This window comes from Oscarella lobularis, chromosome 16 (genome assembly GCF_947507565.1).
Source record: "Oscarella lobularis chromosome 16, ooOscLobu1.1, whole genome shotgun sequence".
Taxonomy (NCBI): domain Eukaryota; kingdom Metazoa; phylum Porifera; class Homoscleromorpha; order Homosclerophorida; family Oscarellidae; genus Oscarella; species Oscarella lobularis.
Genome location: NC_089190.1, coordinates 1,506,832 through 1,529,658, shown reverse-complemented (window position 1 = coordinate 1,529,658; position 22,827 = coordinate 1,506,832). Strand labels below are relative to the sequence as shown.

Below are 22,827 nucleotides of genomic sequence, written 5' to 3'. Positions count from 1 at the left end.
TGAGCTACTGTATGGTCGAGATGTAGCCTAATGCAATTAGGTGGTGGGGACCCCTACAATGCGGAATGCAAATCTGTGAGCGACGATAGCTCGTCAATGCAGTGATATACTGAAAATTTGCAGAAGGTATTTCTTCTGAAATTTTTAGCTTCCATGCACCGGCTATTCAACCCATTTCAACCGTTATAACAAGTAAAACAACGCTTCGTTTGTTATACTCTCTATTGTGAATTTCGATTGAGTCTACATCTAAAACCAGCGTCCATAGTCAATAGAATAGCCGATACAGCACATATAAGCGGACTACTACTACACCAGCTAGCTCCACCCTTTGCGCGGCGTGCGACATAAAACTGCCGCTCCGTATATAAAGAGTTTCCTCCCCCGCAGGGCAGCACCAATCGAAACGATTGTCTTTTCATAAAACGCCGTAATCTTTCAAACCGATCGCCCTCACACTGTGACCCCGCTTTCCGCCGCCGCCACCGCCGCCGCCGGATTTTTTCATAATAACGGGATCGACTATTTTTTTGACGTCATCTTTATCGCGCGTTCGACCGCCGCCGCCGCCGTCCTTAGTATTCGACGATCTTCGCCGATGGTGGTGATAGTGACCGGTATTGGGTTTCTGCGTCGTTGCGGCGACGCTGTTAGTATTGACTACGACGGGGGGAGCGGCGACGCAATCTTGCCGTCGTGTCTGATCGATGGAGAATAGACACGAGGCGAGCGTGCGACGCGGCTTAGCGGGAGGCGCGGCTTTTTTCGCCGTCGTCGTCTGGCACTCATTATACGGGGGCGGTGGTCGCTTCGGTAGATTAGCCAGTAAAGCGAGCAAAAGATGCTTTTCTTCCCGAGTTAAGTCGATCTCGTCCGACTCGGCCTTCTCCTTTTCCTCGCGCGTCGGAGGCGATCCCGGACACGATACGCCTTCGGGGCTGGGTCGCGGGCTCTCGCGTTTACCCGGGGCCGGCGGTGGCGGCGGCGGCGGCGGCGGTTGCGCTGCGGGATGAAAGCGCCTCCGAAGCTCTTCGCTCAGCCGGAAATACAGATCTTGTTGACTGACGGAGAAGAAGAGTTCGTCGTCGTCTTCGATTTCGGTCATGAGAACGCTGCGTATTTCGTCGGTCGTCGTCGTGTCCATCTCCTCCGGACGAGTCGAGCGTAGGCTGTCGAGATACTTGCGCATCGTCCAGCCGCGCGTCGACTTCGTCGTCGTCGTCGTCTGGCGTTGCACGTGAGCGGCGACGACGCTCTGCGTTAGCTGCGGATCGGACGATTCCGACATGTAGAGCGAGTGCGAGAGAGAACTGAACGGTATCGGGTCTAAACGACTAGAGAAATGCGCACGCGACCCCTCCTTAGCTCCAGGGGGTTGGCCTTAGCAATTAGGTTCCGCGGGCATTTGCTTCGTGCGGCGGCCGAGACCCTATATAGGGAAACGCCGCACTGTATACACGGCGCTATAAAGAGCTCCGGTGGAAACTGATTACAGGGGAGAGGCCGCTCTCAAAGGGCTCCGGCACCGGTCGGGTTAGAATCGATCTATTCTAGAGGCGGAGATGTTCGAGCTAAATTGGGCGCCGATGTGACCGAGTAGGCTGGGCTACGCGCTCGAAAATGCGACCTCCGACTCTCTTCCGGGTCTAGACAGCTAAAGGATCCCCGGGGGGAGAAAAGTCGCGAGACATTACATTCGAGACGAAAAATGACGTGATCGGTTTTTCGGAGGCGCCTTCGCAGATCAGCCAAAGTGCCTCTTATCAATTAAATGCCACCGATTCTTCCACTTAATTATTCGTTTGTTGACGTACGAGCCTACTAACTGACGTCTTTGCATACGAAGATATCGATGTAGTGTACACAGAGAGGCCGTTCTCGTGCAGGGCTGGCCCTAACTCGATCACTCACGCGCCCAGAGCACGCTCGGTTTCCTAACTACCGTTTCCCCCTGTGTTCTGTTGTGTTCTGTTGTGTCTTCCCCCACTTACTACCCATGCACTTTCCAGGAAAGCACGCGGTGGAACGGTCTATTGGAATCGACCGCAGGTATGATCTAAAAGGGCCTTACCTTGTCCGCGTCAGGCGATGGGACGCGATTATTGCGGTTGTCGGCCGGACGCAGTCGATGGGCACCGTAGGTGAACGATTTGGAACGATTGACGTATCTCGCCGCTTCCTCCATTGTCGTTTCCGCGCTTTCTCATTCCGTCGCACTGAGCGATGTCGTCATTCGTCGAGCGGGCGGATGCGGCGTCTCTTCGAGCCACGCGTTGGTTGCCGCAATCCGACAATTGAGTCGTGCGTCGCTTCAGTCGAGGAATGCGCGTCGGGATTCTTTTGCCGCTAGGCGCTATTTTTATGTTGACGGATTGCCGCGTGCATGGAGACGCTCACCTGTTCCTCGTTACATTCTCTTCGCGAATCGATGCATAAGGACAGGCAACTAGACTGGAAAGTTTCAATTGAAGGAGAGCAGAGAAATTGAAAGGGCACCTTTCTTAGAAGTCAGCTCAAACTCTAAAAGAAACGTCATTTGTTTGGCATCACAAGATTATTGATGTAACTATAGTCCCTCTTTGCTGAGGACTCTGAGCTATTTAGAGCGATGAGCGCTGCCGGAAAAGAGGGAACTACAGGGCTGTACTTGCCTAGCAGACATATGAGATTGGGTATGAGAATGGACATCCTCGATTAGCATCAATAAAAGCGGTTCCAATCAACTTCTAGTCCACAACGGGCTAATAACAATATTACCAATAATGATATTACAAATGGTAATAATAATCACAACAGTGGTAATCGTTTTATGTGCTAATCAACTTATAACACAAATAACTTGCGTTAACTCACCGTCCAACGGATTCTGTGTAGATACGACGGTCTCCCCGTTTGATTACGTTGCTTCCCAACTGATAAATAAAATGACTCGCTACGAATGCTGACCACGTCTGATAGCCAAATCAATTCTCTTTCGTGACTCTGTTAGTTCGTTTTTGATGGGAGTCAGCAGTCGTCCGGACTGACGACTAGCGCTTCCTGAAGAAACAGGCTACTTCACAGGACAATTACCTATACTGCATGGCACCTACTGTGATTTTGAAAAAACGTCGCCTCGGTTTTCTTTGCGGCCTCTAACGCCTGAAGCAACTCCATTCGTTCCTCGCATTCCTTTTGAACCACGTCTTTGAGAAACTTTATCTGATCGAAGCTTGGCATTAGTACAAATGACGAAGGCGGATTGCTACCTCGTCTTGCGCTGCTTGTAACAAATCGGTAAGACGCTCTGCTTTGGCACTTTCCGATGCAAGACAGTCCTGCGCTTGTCTCAGATCGTCTGAAAGTCGCTCTAGTCTGGAATCGCTGATGCTGCCTTTCTCCTTTCTAAGCTGAAGAATCTCTGCCTGAAGCACTCTCACTTCTTGAATGTGAGAATCGAGTTCAGTATCATGCAAGGCCTACGTTACAAAAGCGGAGGCTTATGGCATAAAAATCACAGTCAAATGTATTATCACTTTCGCCTCTTCAAGCTTTCCTTCCAGTTGACCAGACGTTCGTTTCCAATAAGAGAGCTCCTCCTCTAGCTACCAAGAATTAATTAATTAAATACGCCAAGAGACGGGTGTATTAATAATCAGGGTTCTGCCGAGAATTTTTTCAGCGTGGGAAGAAGGTCTGGAAGGATAGACATAATACGCAATTCTAAAACATTACAAAGTACTTTTTATGCGAGAGTGGCGTTCCTTGCGCCTGAACCGCAAGCGCCGCTCGCGTGCAGCGAATTGAAGACACTTACCCCTCGAAAGTGGGCGTTCCCGCCAACATTACAAAGTACTTCTTATGCGCGAGTGGCGTTCCTTGCGCCTGAACCGCAAGCGTCGCTCGCGCGCAACGAAAGGGAGACACTTACCCCTCGAAAGTGGGCGTTCCCGCCAACATTACAAAGTACTTTTTATGCGCGACTGGCGATCCTTGCGCCTGAACCGCAAGGGTCGCTCGCGCGCAACGAATTGAAGACAATTGTCACAGTAAAGTTATTGAAATTGCCTTGCACCCTTTGTTTTGAACGATGTATCCGGCTCTAATTATTGCAAGCAACGGGCTTTCATAAACGTTTTAGTAGTATGGGTTGGCGATAGGGGAGGGCCAACCCCTAAGAATCAAAGATTAGGCCCTCAATTTCATATTTAGGCTTAAAGAATCAAAGATTAGGCTCTCAATTTAATATTTAGGCCCTAACAATCAAAGATTAGGCCCTCAAATTAATATTTAGGCTCTACGAATTAAAGATTACGCCTCAATATCAAATTGAGAGCCTAATCTTTGATTCTTAAAGCCTAAATATTAAATTGAGAGCGTAATCTTTGATAATTAGAGACTAAATATTAAACTGAGGGCCTAATCTTTAATTCTTAAAGCCTAAATATTAAATTGAGGGCCTAATCTTTGATTCCTAGAGCCTCAATATTAAATTCAGGGCTTAATCTTTAATTCTTAAAGCCTAAATATTAAATTGAGGGCTTAATCTTTGTTTCTTAGAGCCTCAATATTAAATTGAGGGCCTAATCTTTGATCCTTAGGGCCTAAATATTAAATTGAGGGCCTAATCTTTAATTCTCAGGGCATAAAAGTAGAATTGTGGGCGTAATATTTAATTCTTAGAGCCTAAATATTAAATTGAGGGCCTAATCTTTGATTGTTAAAGCCTAAATATTAAACTGAGAGCCTAATCTTTGATTCTTAAAGCCAAAATATTAAATTGAGGGCCTAATCTTTGATTCTTAGGGCCTCAATATTAAATTGAGGGCCTAATCTTTGATTCTTAGGGCCTAGAAATAGAATTGTGGGCCTAATCTTTAATTCTTAGAGCTTAAATATGAAATTGAGGGCCTAATCTTTAATTCTTAAAGCCTAAATATTAAATTGAGGGACTAATGTTTGATTCTTAGGACTTAAATATTAAATTGAGGGCATAATCTTTGATTCTTAGAGCTCCAGTATTAAATTGAGGGCCTAATCTTTGATTCTTAGAGCCTCAACATTAAATTGAGGGCCTAATCTTTGATTCTCAGGGCATAAATATTAAATTGAGAGCCTAATCTTTAATTCTTAAAGCCTAAATATTAAATTGAGGGCCTAATCTTTGATTCTTAGGGCCTAAATATTAAATTGAGAGCCTAATCTTTGATTCCAAAAGCCTAAATATTAAATTGAGGGCCTAATCTTTGATCCTTAGGGCCTAAATATTAAATTGAGGGCCTAATCTTTAATTCTCAGGGCCTAAAAGTAGAATTGTGGGCTTAATATTTAATTCTTAGAGCCTAAATATTAAATTGAGGGCCTAATCTTTGAGTGTTAAAGCCTAAATATTAAACTGAGAGCCTAATCTTTGATTCTTAAAGCCAAAATATTAAATTGAGGGCCTAATCTTTGATTCTTAGGGCCTCAATATTAAATTGAGGGCCTAATCTTTGATTCTAAAAGCTTAAATATTAAATTGAGGGCCTAATCTTTGATTCTTAGGGCCTAAATTCTAAATTGAGGGCCTGATCTTTGATTCCGAGAGCCTCTATATTAAATTGAGGGCCTAATCTTTGATCCTTAGGGCCTAAATATTAAATTGAGGGCATAATCTTTGATTCTTAGGTCCTAAAAGTAGAATTGTGGGCCTAGTCTTTAATTCTTAGAGCCTCAATATTAAATTGAAGACCTAATCTTTGATTCTTAGAACCTAAATATTAAATTGAGGGCCTAATCTTTGATTCTTAGGGCCTCAATATTAAATTCAGAGCCTAATCTTTGATTCTTAGGGCCTAAATATTAAATTGAGGGCCTAATCTTTGATTGTTAGGACCTATATATTAAATTGATAGCCTAATCTTTAATTTTTAGAGCCTAAATATTAAATTGAGGGCCTAATCTTTGATTGTTAGGGCCTCAATATTAAATTGAGATACTAATCTTTGATTCTTAAAGCCTAAATATTAAATTGAGGGCTTAATCTTTAATTCTTAAAACCTAAATATTAAATTGAGGGAATAATCTTTGATTCTTAAGGCCTAAATATTAAATTGAGGGCCTAATCTTTGACAATAATAAATTGAGGGCCTAATCTTTGAATCTTAGAGCCTAAATATTAAATTGAGGGCCTATTCTTTGATTCTTAGGGCCTCAATATTAAATTGAGGGCCTAATCTTTGATCCTTAGGGCCTAAATATTAAATTGAGAGCCTAATCTTTAATTCTTAAAGCTTAGATATTAAATTGAGGGCCTAATCTTTGATTATTAGGGCCTCAATATTAAATTCAGGGCCTAATCTTTGATCCTTAGGGCCTAAATATTAAATTGAGGGCATAATCTTTGATTCTTAGGGCCTAAATACTAATTTTTTTGAGGGCCTAATCTTTGATTCTCAGAACCTAAATTTTAAAATGAGGGCCTAATTTTTGATTCTTAGGGCCAAAATATTAAATCGAGGGACTAATCTTTGATTCTTAGAGCCTCAATATTAAATTGAGGGCCTAATCTTTGATTCTTAGAGCCCAAATATTAAATTGAGGGCCTAATCTTTGATTCTTAGGTCCTAAAAGTAGAATTGTGGGCCTAATCTTTAATTCTTAGAGCCTAAATATTAAATTGAGGGCCGAATCTTTGATTGTAAGAACCTAAATATTAAATTGAGGGACTAATCTTTGATTCTTAGAGCCTCAATATTAAATTGAGGGCCTAATCTTTGATACTTAGAGCCTCAATATTAAATTGAGATACTAATCTTTGATTCTTAAAGCCTAAATATTAAATTGAGGGCTTAATCTTTAATTCTTAAAACCTAAATATTAAATTGAGGGAATAATCTTTGATTCTTAAGGCCTAAATATTAAATTGAGGGCCTAATCTTTGACAATAATAAATTGAGGGCCTAATCTTTGAATCTTAGAGCCTAAATATTAAATTGAGGGCCTATTCTTTGATTCTTAGGGCCTCAATATTAAATTGAGGGCCTAATCTTTGATCCTTAGGGCCTAAATATTAAATTGAGAGCCTAATCTTTAATTCTTAAAGCTTAGATATTAAATTGAGGGCCTAATCTTTGATTATTAGGGCCTCAATATTAAATTCAGGGCCTAATCTTTGATCCTTAGGGCCTAAATATTAAATTGAGGGCATAATCTTTGATTCTTAGGGCCTAAATACTAATTTTTTTGAGGGCCTAATCTTTGATTCTCAGAACCTAAATTTTAAAATGAGGGCCTAATTTTTGATTCTTAGGGCCAAAATATTAAATCGAGGGACTAATCTTTGATTCTTAGAGCCTCAATATTAAATTGAGGGCCTAATCTTTGATTCTTAGAGCCCAAATATTAAATTGAGGGCCTAATCTTTGATTCTTAGGTCCTAAAAGTAGAATTGTGGGCCTAATCTTTAATTCTTAGAGCCTAAATATTAAATTGAGGGCCGAATCTTTGATTGTAAGAACCTAAATATTAAATTGAGGGACTAATCTTTGATTCTTAGAGCCTCAATATTAAATTGAGGGCCTAATCTTTGATACTTAGAGCCTCAATATTAAATTGAGGGCCTAATCTTTGATTCTTAGGGCCAAAATATTAAATTGAGGGCCTAAACTTTGATTCTTAGAGCCTCAATATTAAATTGAGGGCCTAATGCTTGATTCTTAGGGCCTAAATATTAAATTGAGGGCCTAATCTTTGATTCTTAGGGCCTAAATATTAAATTGAGGGCCTAATCTTTGATTCCCAGAGCCTCAATATTAAATTGAGGGCATAATCTTTGATTCTTAGAGCCTCAATATTAAATTGAGGGCCTAATATTTGATTCTTAGGGCCTTAATATTAAATTCAAGGCCTAATCTTTGATCCTTAGGGCCAAAATATTAAATTGAGGGCATAATCTTTGATTCTTAGGTCCTAAAAGAAGAATTGTGGGCCTAATCTTTAATTCTTAGAGCCTAAATATTAAATTGAGGGCCGAATCTTTGATTGTTAGAGCCTAAATATTAAATTGAGAGCTTAATCTTTGATTCTCAAAGACTAAATATTAAATGGAGAGCCTAATCTTTGATTTTTAAAGCCTAAATATTAAATTGAGGGCCTACTCTTTGATTCTTAGGGCCTAAATATTAAATTGAGGGCCTAATCTTTGATTCTTAGGGCCTAAATTGAAGGCCTAATCTTTAATTCTTAAAGCCTAAATTTTAAATTGAGGGCCTAATCTTTGATTCTTAGGGCCTAAATTCTAATTTGACGGCGTGATCTTTGATTCCGAGAGCCTCTATATTAAATTGAGGGCCTAATCTTTGATTATTAGAGCTTCAATATTAAATTGAGGGCCTAATCTTTAATTCTTAAAGCCTAAATATTAAGTTGACGGCCTAATCTTTGATTCTCAGGGCCTCAATATTAAATTCAGGGCCTAATCCTTGATCCTTAGGGCCTAAATATTAAATTGAGGGCCTAATCTTTGATTCTTAGGGCCTAAAAGTAGAATTGTGGGCCTATTCTTTAATTCTTAGGGCCTAAATACTAAATTGAGGGCCTGATCCTTGATTCTTAGAGCCTCAATATTAAATTGAGGACCTAATCTTTGATTCTTAGAGCCTAGATATTAAATTGAGGGCCTAATCTTTGATTCTTAGGGCCTCAATATTAAATTGAGGGCCTAATCTTTGATTCTTAGGGCCTAGAAATAGAATTGTGGGCCTAATCTTTAATTCTTAGAGCTTAAATATGAAATTGAGGGCCTAATCTTTAATTCTTAAAGCCTAAATATTAAATTGAGGGACTAATGTTTGATTCTTAGGACTTAAATATTAAATTGAGGGCATAATCTTTGATTCTTAGAGCTCCAGTATTAAATTGAGGGCCTAATCTTTGATTCTTAGAGCCTCAACATTAAATTGAGGGCCTAATCTTTGATTCTCAGGGCATAAATATTAAATTGAGAGCCTAATCTTTAATTCTTAAAGCCTAAATATTAAATTGAGGGCCTAATCTTTGATTCTTAGGGCCTAAATATTAAATTGAGAGCCTAATCTTTGATTCCAAAAGCCTAAATATTAAATTGAGGGCCTAATCTTTGATCCTTAGGGCCTAAATATTAAATTGAGGGCCTAATCTTTAATTCTCAGGGCCTAAAAGTAGAATTGTGGGCTTAATATTTAATTCTTAGAGCCTAAATATTAAATTGAGGGCCTAATCTTTGAGTGTTAAAGCCTAAATATTAAACTGAGAGCCTAATCTTTGATTCTTAAAGCCAAAATATTAAATTGAGGGCCTAATCTTTGATTCTTAGGGCCTCAATATTAAATTGAGGGCCTAATCTTTGATTCTAAAAGCTTAAATATTAAATTGAGGGCCTAATCTTTGATTCTTAGGGCCTAAATTCTAAATTGAGGGCCTGATCTTTGATTCCGAGAGCCTCTATATTAAATTGAGGGCCTAATCTTTGATTCGTAGGGCCTAAATATTAAATTGAGGGCCTAATCTTTGATTCTCAGGGCCTAAACCTTAAAATGAGGGCCTAATCTATGATTCTTAGGCCCTAAAAGTAGAATTGCGAGCCTACTCTTTAATTCTGAGGGCCTAAATACTAAATTGAGGGCCTGATCTTAGATTCTTAGAGCCTCAATATTAAATTGAGGACCTAATCTTTGATTCTTAGAGCCTAAAAATTAAATAGAGGGCCTAATCTTTGATTCTTAGGGCCTCAATATTAAATTCAGGGCCTAATCTTTGATCCTTAGAGCCTAAATATTAAATTGAGGGCATAATCTTTGATTCTTAGGTCCTAAAAGTAGAATTGTGGGCCTAATCTTTAATTCTTAGAGCCTAAATATTAAATTGAGGGCCGAATCTTTGATTGTTAGAACATAAATATTAAATTGAGGGACTAATCTTTGATTCTTAGAGCCTCAATATTAAATTGAGGGCCTAATCTTTCATACTTAGAGCCTCAATATTAAATTGAGGGCCTAATCTTTGATTCTTAGGGCCAAAATATTAAATTGAGGGCCTAAACTTTGATTCTTAGAGCCTCAATATTAAATTAAGGGCCTAATGCTTGATTCTTAGGGCCTAAATATTAAATTGAGGGCCTAATCTTTTATTCTTGGGGCGTAAATATTAAATTGAGGGCCTAATCTTTGATTCTTAGAGCCTCAATATTAAATTGAGGGCCTAATCTTTGATTCTTAGAGCCTCAATATTAAATTCAGGGCCTCATCTTTGATCCTTAGGGCCTAAATATTAAATTGAGGGCATAATCTTTGATTCTTAGGTCCTAAAAGTAGAATTGTGGGCCTAGTCTTTAATTCTTAGAGCCTCAATATTAAATTGAAGACCTAATCTTTGATTCTTAGAACCTAAATATTAAATTGAGGGCCTAATCTTTGATTCTTAGGGCCTCAATATTAAATTCAGAGCCTAATCTTTGATTCTTAGGGCCTAAATATTAAATTGAGGGCCTAATCTTTGATTGTTAGGACCTATATATTAAATTGATAGCCTAATCTTTAATTTTTAGAGCCTAAATATTAAATTGAGGGCCTAATCTTTGATTGTTAGGGCCTCAATATTAAATTGAGATACTAATCTTTGATTCTTAAAGCCTAAATATTAAATTGAGGGCTTAATCTTTAATTCTTAAAACCTAAATATTAAATTGAGGGAATAATCTTTGATTCTTAAGGCCTAAATATTAAATTGAGGGCCTAATCTTTGACAATAATAAATTGAGGGCCTAATCTTTGAATCTTAGAGCCTAAATATTAAATTGAGGGCCTATTCTTTGATTCTTAGGGCCTCAATATTAAATTGAGGGCCTAATCTTTGATCCTTAGGGCCTAAATATTAAATTGAGAGCCTAATCTTTAATTCTTAAAGCTTAGATATTAAATTGAGGGCCTAATCTTTGATTATTAGGGCCTCAATATTAAATTCAGGGCCTAATCTTTGATCCTTAGGGCCTAAATATTAAATTGAGGGCATAATCTTTGATTCTTAGGGCCTAAATACTAATTTTTTTGAGGGCCTAATCTTTGATTCTCAGAACCTAAATTTTAAAATGAGGGCCTAATTTTTGATTCTTAGGGCCAAAATATTAAATCGAGGGACTAATCTTTGATTCTTAGAGCCTCAATATTAAATTGAGGGCCTAATCTTTGATTCTTAGAGCCCAAATATTAAATTGAGGGCCTAATCTTTGATTCTTAGGTCCTAAAAGTAGAATTGTGGGCCTAATCTTTAATTCTTAGAGCCTAAATATTAAATTGAGGGCCGAATCTTTGATTGTAAGAACCTAAATATTAAATTGAGGGACTAATCTTTGATTCTTAGAGCCTCAATATTAAATTGAGGGCCTAATCTTTGATACTTAGAGCCTCAATATTAAATTGAGATACTAATCTTTGATTCTTAAAGCCTAAATATTAAATTGAGGGCTTAATCTTTAATTCTTAAAACCTAAATATTAAATTGAGGGAATAATCTTTGATTCTTAAGGCCTAAATATTAAATTGAGGGCCTAATCTTTGACAATAATAAATTGAGGGCCTAATCTTTGAATCTTAGAGCCTAAATATTAAATTGAGGGCCTATTCTTTGATTCTTAGGGCCTCAATATTAAATTGAGGGCCTAATCTTTGATCCTTAGGGCCTAAATATTAAATTGAGAGCCTAATCTTTAATTCTTAAAGCTTAGATATTAAATTGAGGGCCTAATCTTTGATTATTAGGGCCTCAATATTAAATTCAGGGCCTAATCTTTGATCCTTAGGGCCTAAATATTAAATTGAGGGCATAATCTTTGATTCTTAGGGCCTAAATACTAATTTTTTTGAGGGCCTAATCTTTGATTCTCAGAACCTAAATTTTAAAATGAGGGCCTAATTTTTGATTCTTAGGGCCAAAATATTAAATCGAGGGACTAATCTTTGATTCTTAGAGCCTCAATATTAAATTGAGGGCCTAATCTTTGATTCTTAGAGCCCAAATATTAAATTGAGGGCCTAATCTTTGATTCTTAGGTCCTAAAAGTAGAATTGTGGGCCTAATCTTTAATTCTTAGAGCCTAAATATTAAATTGAGGGCCGAATCTTTGATTGTAAGAACCTAAATATTAAATTGAGGGACTAATCTTTGATTCTTAGAGCCTCAATATTAAATTGAGGGCCTAATCTTTGATACTTAGAGCCTCAATATTAAATTGAGGGCCTAATCTTTGATTCTTAGGGCCAAAATATTAAATTGAGGGCCTAAACTTTGATTCTTAGAGCCTCAATATTAAATTGAGGGCCTAATGCTTGATTCTTAGGGCCTAAATATTAAATTGAGGGCCTAATCTTTGATTCTTAGGGCCTAAATATTAAATTGAGGGCCTAATCTTTGATTCCCAGAGCCTCAATATTAAATTGAGGGCATAATCTTTGATTCTTAGAGCCTCAATATTAAATTGAGGGCCTAATATTTGATTCTTAGGGCCTTAATATTAAATTCAAGGCCTAATCTTTGATCCTTAGGGCCAAAATATTAAATTGAGGGCATAATCTTTGATTCTTAGGTCCTAAAAGAAGAATTGTGGGCCTAATCTTTAATTCTTAGAGCCTAAATATTAAATTGAGGGCCGAATCTTTGATTGTTAGAGCCTAAATATTAAATTGAGAGCTTAATCTTTGATTCTCAAAGACTAAATATTAAATGGAGAGCCTAATCTTTGATTTTTAAAGCCTAAATATTAAATTGAGGGCCTAATCATTGATTCTTAGGGGGTTCAATATTAAATTGAGGGCCTAATCTTTGATCCTTAGGGCCTAAATATTAAATTAAGGGCCAAATCTTTGATTCTTAGGGCCTAAAAGAAGAATTATGGGCCTAATCTTTAAATCTGAGAGCGTAAATATTAAATTGAGGGTATAATCTTTGATTGTTAGGGCCTAAATATTAAATTGAGAGCCTAATCATTAATTCTTAAAGCCTAAATATTAAATTGAGAGCCTAATCTTTGATTCTTAGAGCCTAAGTATTAAATTGAGGGCCAAATCTTTGATTCTTAGGGCCTAAATACTAAATTGAGGGCCTAATCTTTGATTCTTAGGGCCTAAATATTAAATTGAGGGCCTAATCTTTGATTCTTAGGACCTAAATATTTAATTGAAGGCCTAATCATTAATTCTTAAAGCCTAAATTTTAAATTGAGGGCCTAATCTTTGATTCTTAGTGCCTAAATATTAAATTGAGGGCCTAATCTTTGATTCCCATAGCCTCAATATTAAATTGAGGGCCTAATCTTTGATTATTAGAGCTTCAATATTAAATTGAGGGCCTAATCTTTGATCCTTAGGGCCTAAATATTAAATTGAGGGCCTAATCTTTGATTCTTAGAGCCTCAATATTAAATTGAGGGCCTAATCTTTGATTCTTAGAGCCTCAATATTAAATTGAGGGCCTAATCTTTGATTCCCATAGCCTCAATATTAAATTGAGGGCCTAATCTTTGATTATTAGAGCTTCAATATTAAATTGAGGGCCTAATCTTTGATCCTTAGGGCCTAAATATTAAATTGAGGGCCTAATCTTTGATTCTTAGAGCCTCAATATTAAATTGAGGGCATAATCTTTGATTCTTAGAGCCTCAATATTAAATTCAGGGCCTAATCTTTGATCCTTAGGGCCTAAATATTAAATTGAGGGCATAATCTTTGATTCTTAGGTCCTAAAAGTAGAATTGTGGGCCTAGTCTTTAATTCTTAGAGCCTAAATATTAAATTGAGGACCTAATCTTTGATTGTTAGGGCCTAAATATTAAATTGATAGCCTAATCTTTGATTCTTAAAGCCAAAATATTAAATTGAGGGCCTAATCTTTGTTTCTTACGGCCTCAATATGAAATTGAGGGCCTAATCTTTGATTCTTAGTCCCTAAATATTTAATTGAGGGCCTAATCTTTGATTAGTAGAGCTTCAATATTAAATTGAGGGCCTAATCTTTAATTCTTAAAGCTTAAATATTAAATTGAGGGCCTAATCTTTGATTCTTAGTCCCTAAATACTTAATTGAGGGCCTAATCTTTGATTATTAGAGCTTCAATATTAAATTGAGAGCCTAATCTTTAATTCTTAAAGCCTAAATATTAAATTGAGGGCCTAATCTTTAATTCTTAGGACCTAAATATTAAATTGAGGGCCTAATCTTTGATTCCTAGAGCCTCAATAATAAATTGAGGGCCTAATCTTTGATTCTTAGTGCCTAAATATTAAATTGAGGGCCTAATCTTTGATTCCCATAGCCTCAATATTAAATTGAGGGCCTAATCTTTGATTATTAGAGCTTCAATATTAAATTGAGGGCCTAATCTTTGATCCTTAGGGCCTAAATATTAAATTGAGGGCCTAATCTTAGATTCTTAGAGCCTCAATATTAAATTGAGGGCATAATCTTTGATTCTTAGAGCCTCAATATTAAATTCAGGGCCTAATCTTTGATCCTTAGGGCCTAAATATTAAATTGAGGGCATAATCTTTGATTCTTAGGTCCTAAAAGTAGAATTGTGGGCCTAGTCTTTAATTCTTAGAGCCTAAATATTAAATTGAGGGCCTAATCTTTGATTGTTAGGACCTAAATATTAAATTGATAGCCTAATCTTTGATTCTTAAAGCCAAAATATTAAATTGAGGGCCTAATCTTTGATTCTTACGGCCTCAATATGAAATTGAGGGCCTAATCTTTGATTCTTAGTCCCTAAATATTTAATTGAGGGCCTAATCTTTGATTAGTAGAGCTTCAATATTAAATTGAGGGCCTAATATTTAATTCTTAAAGCTTAAATATTAAATTGAGGGCCTAATCTTTGATTCTTAGTCCCTAAATACCTAATTGAGGGCCTAATCTTTGATTATTAGAGCTTCAATATTAAATTGAGAGCCTAATCTTTAATTCTTAAAGCCTAAATATTAAATTGAGGGCCTAATCTTTAATTCTTAGGACCTAAATATTAAATTGAGGGCCTAATCTTTGATTCCTAGAGCCTCAATAATAAATTGAGGGCCTAATCTTTGATTCTTAGAGCCTAAATATTAAATTGAGGGCCTAATTTTTGATTCTTAGGGCCTCAATATTAAATTGAGGGCCTAATCTTTGATTCTTAGGGCCTAAAAGTAGAATTGTGAGCCTAATCTTTAATTCTCAGAGCCTAAATATTAAATTGAGGGCCTAATCTTTGATTGTTAGGGCCTAAATATTAAATTGAGAGCCTAATCTTTAATTCTTAAAGCTTAGATATTAAATTGAGGGCCTAATCATTGATTCTTAGGGGATTCAATATTAAATTGAGGGCCTAATCTTTGATCCTTAGGGCCTAAATATTAAATTAAGGGCCAAATCTTTGATTCTTAGGGCCTAAAAGTAGAATTATGGGCCTAATCTTTGATTCTTAGGGCATAAATATTAAATTAAGGGCCTAATCTTTGATTGTTAGGGCCTAAATATTAAATTGAGAGCCTAATCATTAATTCTTAAAGCCTAAATATTAAATTGAGAGCCTAATCTTTGATTCTTAGAGCCTAAGTATTAAATTGAGGGCCAAATCTTTGATTCTTAGGGCCTAAATACTAAATTGAGGGCCTAATCTTTGATTCTTAGGGCCTAAAAGTAGAATTATGGGCCTAATCTTTGATTCTTAGGGCATAAATATTAAATTAAGGGCCTAATCTTTGATTGTTAGGGCCTAAATATTAAATTGAGAGCCTAATCATTAATTCTTAAAGCCTAAATATTAAATTGAGAGCCTAATCTTTGATTCTTAGAGCCTAAGTATTAAATTGAGGGCCAAATCTTTGATTCTTAGGGCCTAAATACTAAATTGAGGGCCTAATCTTTGATTCTTAGGGCCTAAATATTAAATTGAGAGCCTAATCTTTGATTCTTAGGGCCTAAATATTTAATTGAAGGCCTAATCTTTAATTCTTAAAGCCTAAATATTAAATTGAGGGCCTAATCTTTGATTCTTAGGGCCTAAATATTTAATTGAAGGCCTAATCTTTAATTCTTAAAGCCTAAATTTTAAATTGAGGGCCTAATCTTTGATTCTTAGTGCCTGAATATTAAATTGAGGGCCTAATCTTTGATTCCCATAGCCTCAATATTAAATTGAGGGCCTAATCTTTGATTATTAGAGCCTAAATATTAAATTGAGGGCCTAATCTTTGATCCTTAGAGCCTAAATATTAAATTGAGGGCCTAATCTTTGATTCTTAGAGCCTCAATATTAAATTGAGGGCCTAATCTTTGATTCTTAGAGCCTCAATATTAATCTTTGATCCTTAGGGCCTAAATATTAAATTGAGGGCATAATCTTTGATTCTTAGGTCCTAAAAGTAGAATTGTGGGCCTAGTCTTTAATTCTCAGAGCCTAAATATTAAATTGAGGGCCTAATCTTTGATTGTTTGGGCCTAAATATTAAATTGATAGCCTAATCTTTGATTCTTAAAGCCAAAATATTAAATTGAGGGCCTAATCTTTGATTCTTACGTCCTCAATATGAAATTGAGGGCCTAATCTTTGATTCTTAGTCCCTAAATATTTAATTGAGGGCCTAATCTTTGATTAGTAGAGCTTCAATATTAAATTTAGGGTCTAATCTTTAATTCTTAAAGCTTAAATATTAAATTGAGGGCCTAATCTTTGATTCTTAGGGCCTAAAATTAGAATTGTGAGCCTAATCTTTAATTCTCAGAGCCTAAATATTAAATTGAGGGCCTAATCTTTGATTGTTAGGGCCTAAATATTAAATTGAGGGCATAATCTTTGATTCTTAGGTCCTAAAAGTAGAATTGTGGGCCTAGTCTTTAATTCTTAGAGCCTAAATATTAAATTGAGGGCCTAATCTTTGATTGTTAGGGCCTAAATATTAAATTGATAGCCTAATCTTTGATTCTTAAAGCCATAATATTAAATTGAGGGCCTAATCTTTGATTCTTACGGCCTCAATATGAAATTGAGGGCCTAATCTTTGATTCTTAGTCCCTAAATATTTAATTGAGGACCTAATCTTTGATTAGTAGAGCTTCAATATTAAATTGAGGGCCTAATCTTTAATTCTTAAAGCTTAAATATTAAATTGAGGGCCTAATCTTTGATTCTTAGTCCCCAAATACTTAATTGAGGGCCTAATATTTGATTATTAGAGCTTCAATATTAAATTGAGGGCCTAATCTTTAATTCTTAAAGCCTAAATATTAAATTGAGGGCCTAATCTTTAATTCTTAAAGCCTAAATATTAAATTGAGGGCCTAATGTTTGATTCTTAGGACCTAAATATTAAATTGAGGGCCTAATCTTTGATTCCTAGAGCCTCAATAATAAATTGAGGGCCTAATCTTTGATTCTTAGAGCCTAAATATTAAATTGAGGGCCTAATCTTTGATTCTTAGGGCCTCAATATTAAATTGAGGGCCTAATCTTTGATCCTTAGGGCCTAAATATTAAATTGAGGGCCTAATCTTTGATTCTTAGGGCCTAAAAGTAGAATTGTGAGCCTAATCTTTAATTCTCAGAGCCTAAATATTAAATTGAGGGCCTAATCTTTGCAAAATTGTTAGGGCCTAAATATTAAATTGAGAGCCTAATCTTTAATTCTTAAAGCTTAGATATTAAATTGAGGGCCTAATCATTGATTCTTAGGGGGTTCAATATTAAATTGAGGGCCTAATCTTTGATCCTTAGGGCCTAAATATTAAATTAAGGGCCAAATCTTTGATTCTTAGGGCCTAAAAGTAGAATTATGGGCCTAATCTTTGATTCTTAGGGCCTAAATATTAAATTGAGGGCCTAATCTTTGATTGTTAGGGCCTAAATATTAAATTGAGAGCCTAATCATTAATTCTTAAAGCCTAAATATTAAATTGAGAGCCTAATCTTTGATTCTTAGAGCCTAAGTATTAAATTGAGGGCCAAATCTTTGATTCTTAGGGCCTAAATACTAAATTGAGGGCCTAATCTTTGATTCTTAGGGCCTAAATATTAAATTGAGGGCCTAATCTTTGATTGTTAGGGCCTAAATATTTAATTGAAGGCCTAATCTTTAATTCTTAAAGCCTAAATTTTAAATTGAGGGCCTAATCTTTGATTCTTAGTGCCTAAATATTAAATTGAGGGCCTAATCTTTGATTCCCATAGCCTCAATATTAAATTGAGGGCCTAATCTTTGATTATTAGAGCTTCAATATTAAATTGAGGGCCTAATCTTTGATCCTTAGGGCCTAAATATTAAATTGAGGGCCTAATCTTTGATTCTTAGAGCCTCAATATTAAATTGAGGGCCTAATCTTTGATTCTTAGAGCCTCAATATTAAATTCAGGGCCTAATCTTTGATCCTTAGGGCCTAAATATTAAATTGAGGGCATAATCTTTGATTCTTAGGTCCTAAAAGTAGAATTGTGGGCCTAGTCTTTAATTCTTAGAGCCTCAATATTAAATTGAAGACCTAATCTTTGATTCTTAGAACCTAAATATTAAATTGAGGGCCTAATCTTTGATTCTTAGGGCCTCAATATTAAATTCAGAGCCTAATCTTTGATTCTTAGGGCCTAAATATTAAATTGAGGGCCTAATCTTTGATTGTTAGGACCTATATATTAAATTGATAGCCTAATCTTTAATTTTTAGAGCCTAAATATTAAATTGAGGGCCTAATCTTTGATTGTTAGGGCCTCAATATTAAATTGAGATACTAATCTTTGATTCTTAAAGCCTAAATATTAAATTGAGGGCTTAATCTTTAATTCTTAAAACCTAAATATTAAATTGAGGGAATAATCTTTGATTCTTAAGGCCTAAATATTAAATTGAGGGCCTAATCTTTGACAATAATAAATTGAGGGCCTAATCTTTGAATCTTAGAGCCTAAATATTAAATTGAGGGCCTATTCTTTGATTCTTAGGGCCTCAATATTAAATTGAGGGCCTAATCTTTGATCCTTAGGGCCTAAATATTAAATTGAGAGCCTAATCTTTAATTCTTAAAGCTTAGATATTAAATTGAGGGCCTAATCTTTGATTATTAGGGCCTCAATATTAAATTCAGGGCCTAATCTTTGATCCTTAGGGCCTAAATATTAAATTGAGGGCATAATCTTTGATTCTTAGGGCCTAAATACTAATTTTTTTGAGGGCCTAATCTTTGATTCTCAGAACCTAAATTTTAAAATGAGGGCCTAATTTTTGATTCTTAGGGCCAAAATATTAAATCGAGGGACTAATCTTTGATTCTTAGAGCCTCAATATTAAATTGAGGGCCTAATCTTTGATTCTTAGAGCCCAAATATTAAATTGAGGGCCTAATCTTTGATTCTTAGGTCCTAAAAGTAGAATTGTGGGCCTAATCTTTAATTCTTAGAGCCTAAATATTAAATTGAGGGCCGAATCTTTGATTGTAAGAACCTAAATATTAAATTGAGGGACTAATCTTTGATTCTTAGAGCCTCAATATTAAATTGAGGGCCTAATCTTTGATACTTAGAGCCTCAATATTAAATTGAGGGCCTAATCTTTGATTCTTAGGGCCAAAATATTAAATTGAGGGCCTAAACTTTGATTCTTAGAGCCTCAATATTAAATTGAGGGCCTAATGCTTGATTCTTAGGGCCTAAATATTAAATTGAGGGCCTAATCTTTGATTCTTAGGGCCTAAATATTAAATTGAGGGCCTAATCTTTGATTCCCAGAGCCTCAATATTAAATTGAGGGCATAATCTTTGATTCTTAGAGCCTCAATATTAAATTGAGGGCCTAATATTTGATTCTTAGGGCCTTAATATTAAATTCAAGGCCTAATCTTTGATCCTTAGGGCCAAAATATTAAATTGAGGGCATAATCTTTGATTCTTAGGTCCTAAAAGAAGAATTGTGGGCCTAATCTTTAATTCTTAGAGCCTAAATATTAAATTGAGGGCCGAATCTTTGATTGTTAGAGCCTAAATATTAAATTGAGAGCTTAATCTTTGATTCTCAAAGACTAAATATTAAATGGAGAGCCTAATCTTTGATTTTTAAAGCCTAAATATTAAATTGAGGGCCTACTCTTTGATTCTTAGGGCCTAAATATTAAATTGAGGGCCTAATCTTTGATTCTTAGGGCCTAAATTGAAGGCCTAATCTTTAATTCTTAAAGCCTAAATTTTAAATTGAGGGCCTAATCTTTGATTCTTAGGGCCTAAATTCTAATTTGACGGCGTGATCTTTGATTCCGAGAGCCTCTATATTAAATTGAGGGCCTAATCTTTGATTATTAGAGCTTCAATATTAAATTGAGGGCCTAATCTTTAATTCTTAAAGCCTAAATATTAAGTTGACGGCCTAATCTTTGATTCTCAGGGCCTCAATATTAAATTCAGGGCCTAATCCTTGATCCTTAGGGCCTAAATATTAAATTGAGGGCCTAATCTTTGATTCTTAGGGCCTAAAAGTAGAATTGTGGGCCTATTCTTTAATTCTTAGGGCCTAAATACTAAATTGAGGGCCTGATCCTTGATTCTTAGAGCCTCAATATTAAATTGAGGACCTAATCTTTGATTCTTAGAGCCTAGATATTAAATTGAGGGCCTAATCTTTGATTCTTAGGGCCTAAAAGTAGAATTGTGGGCCTATTCTTTAATTCTTAGGGCCTAAATACTAAATTGAGGGCCTGATCTTTGATTCTTAGAGCCTCAATATTAAATTGAGGACCTAATCTTTGATCCTTAGGGCCTAAATATTAAATTGAGGGCCTAATCTTTGATTCTTAGGGCCTAAAAGTAGAATTGTGGGCCCTAAGTATCAAAGATTAGGCCCTCAATTTAATATTGAGGCTCTAAGAATCAAAGATTAGGCCCTCAATTTAATCCATGCCGACCCATGTGGGCAGAACCCTGAATTTAATAATTAAGCACCTTTTTGCCTTGATCTTGCGCCACTCGTAACTGCATGTCAGCACTTATACGAGCTTGTTTCTCTGAATTCAATCTCTAAATCCAGACGATTAGACACACATAAGAAGACTACTCCTCTACCTCATCTAACGCTTTTAGCTGACTGGAGTGACGATGCTCGTCTTTTTCCTGTCGAGAAATGCAGTCACACAGCTTTTGCTTCACCTAGAAAATCATAGATATGACTGGTACTGCGCACTGTGGCAAATGACTAGCCTCATTTAATTGATGAGCTGCCACTTGGCGAGACCGCACCAAGTTCTCCCTCTCCTCCTTCCAGACGTTCTCCGTCATCAATCTGAAGCAATAACCAATAGGATTCTTCTCATTGCATTTCTCATTGTGTACCTGTTTCTTTTCAATTTGTCTATTTCTAAAGTAGCTCGACTGAGATCATCGGCGAGTCTCTGGGAGAAAAAAAAAACGCAGAATGATAGGAAAAGTATGGCAATAGCAATAAGAGTAGTACCTGCTTTAGTGGCTCCACTTCAGCCAACCTATTCACCGCTGCCGCCTCTCGTTGCATCAATTCGTTCAGTTGGACAGACAATAGGCTGTACTGGTTATCTTTCTCGGATAGACGTTTGCCTATATCGTCTTTCAAAGACGATAGCCTAGTACATTCCAAACATTAAAAACGATGCGCTTTGTAAACCAAATCAGTGAAATCACCTGTTCTTTTCCTCCTCTCCTTCACGCACTTTCGTTCTGATCTCCTCTTTCAGCCGCTGACACTCCTCAGACTGATCCCTGGCCGTCATAGTACACGTGTGGTGCTCCAGTAAGAAAGTGCTGTATATCTTACCTCAAGCGCTTCCTTGCACTGTCCAAATTAGCGGCAATTTTCTCCTTCTCAGAGGTCAATCTCGCCTCTACGTCTACACGCTCCTGTCTGCCACTGCAGTTTAGCCCGTTTATCTCCCTCACCTGCAAGCAAGCTCCCTCTTTCTCGGCATTTCTCTACCAGATCGTCTTTCTCCCTCGTCAACGTTTCCCTTGCCTCCGCATTTCGCTTCTCCACGGCAACTATTTCGCGAAGAATTCTCCCCTTATATGCGCCAATGTCGTCCCTCATCGACGCCACTGAGCTCCGCACGTCCAATTCAACCGAACGAAACGCAGACAGTGCTCCTCGAACATTGGCCACAAGGGCTCCATGTTTCAGTGACAACGACCTAACGGCCTTTACCTGTTCGTCATGTTCGACTCTACGCAGAAATATATGAGAACGCCCCCTAACCAGCTCAATTATCTACATACGTACCTAAGCGAATTATTTTCTGACGTCAGAAATTCGACATCTCGCTTCCGTTCGTCGCAATCCCGTTCAACGAGACGCAATCGATTTTCGGCCTCGTTCTTTTCCCCCGAGAGGACATCGTATCTAAGGCCCACAGAGTTCGTCAACTCCTTCCCTTTGTTCTCCCCTTTCGCGACTACCTACCGATCCTTCCACTGGGCCACGTCTTCCTCGCGCTTGCTCTTCGCCGTCGCCAATTCGATCTCGCTGCGTCGAAGTCGCTCGCTCGTCTCCTCCTCGCGCATCGCCGCGTCGCGAAAGCGTTCCAGTTCGCTCTCGAGCCGCGCCGCTTTCTCTTCGAGCGCCTTCATTTCGTTGTGAATCAGATAGCTCACGCCGCAGTAGGAGCAAACGGTCTCCTCCTTGCGCATCGATCGTATAGCGTCGGGCAAGCCGTGCTGAGGAACATGGCGATCCATAGGAGGGGGGGCCCCTTTTCTATACGGGTCACGCGCAGATGGACACGCAGATGCCTGGGGATGGTTTTTTGCTCGACAGACCCTTTGCAGATCGTCTAAAATACTTTGAACCGGTGTTCCATGCCCGG

At 37.2% G+C, this 22,827-nt stretch overlaps 2 protein-coding genes across 2 annotated transcripts; both read right to left on the bottom strand.

The window, feature by feature from the left end:
• Positions 1-74: 74 nt before the first annotated feature.
• LOC136196959 (uncharacterized) lies at positions 75-2,219 on the bottom strand. Its single transcript, XM_065986625.1, has 2 exons — positions 2,072-2,219; positions 75-1,264 (listed from the first exon to the last, which is right to left on the bottom strand). Exons 1-2 carry the CDS (start codon positions 2,183-2,185, stop codon positions 419-421), a joined length of 960 nt encoding a protein of 319 aa, XP_065842697.1. The 5' UTR covers positions 2,186-2,219; the 3' UTR covers positions 75-418.
• On the bottom strand, positions 205-22,812 carry LOC136196957 (paramyosin-like). Its single transcript, XM_065986622.1, has 14 exons — positions 22,425-22,812; positions 22,245-22,364; positions 21,908-22,188; positions 21,786-21,858; positions 21,653-21,730; positions 21,450-21,594; positions 21,329-21,387; positions 21,197-21,278; positions 21,062-21,145; positions 20,942-21,016; positions 3,516-3,584; positions 3,249-3,458; positions 3,093-3,201; positions 205-3,039 (listed from the first exon to the last, which is right to left on the bottom strand). Exons 1-14 carry the CDS (start codon positions 22,697-22,699, stop codon positions 2,933-2,935), a joined length of 1,767 nt encoding a protein of 588 aa, XP_065842694.1. The 5' UTR covers positions 22,700-22,812; the 3' UTR covers positions 205-2,932.
• Between the last annotated feature and the right edge of the window lie 15 nt (positions 22,813-22,827).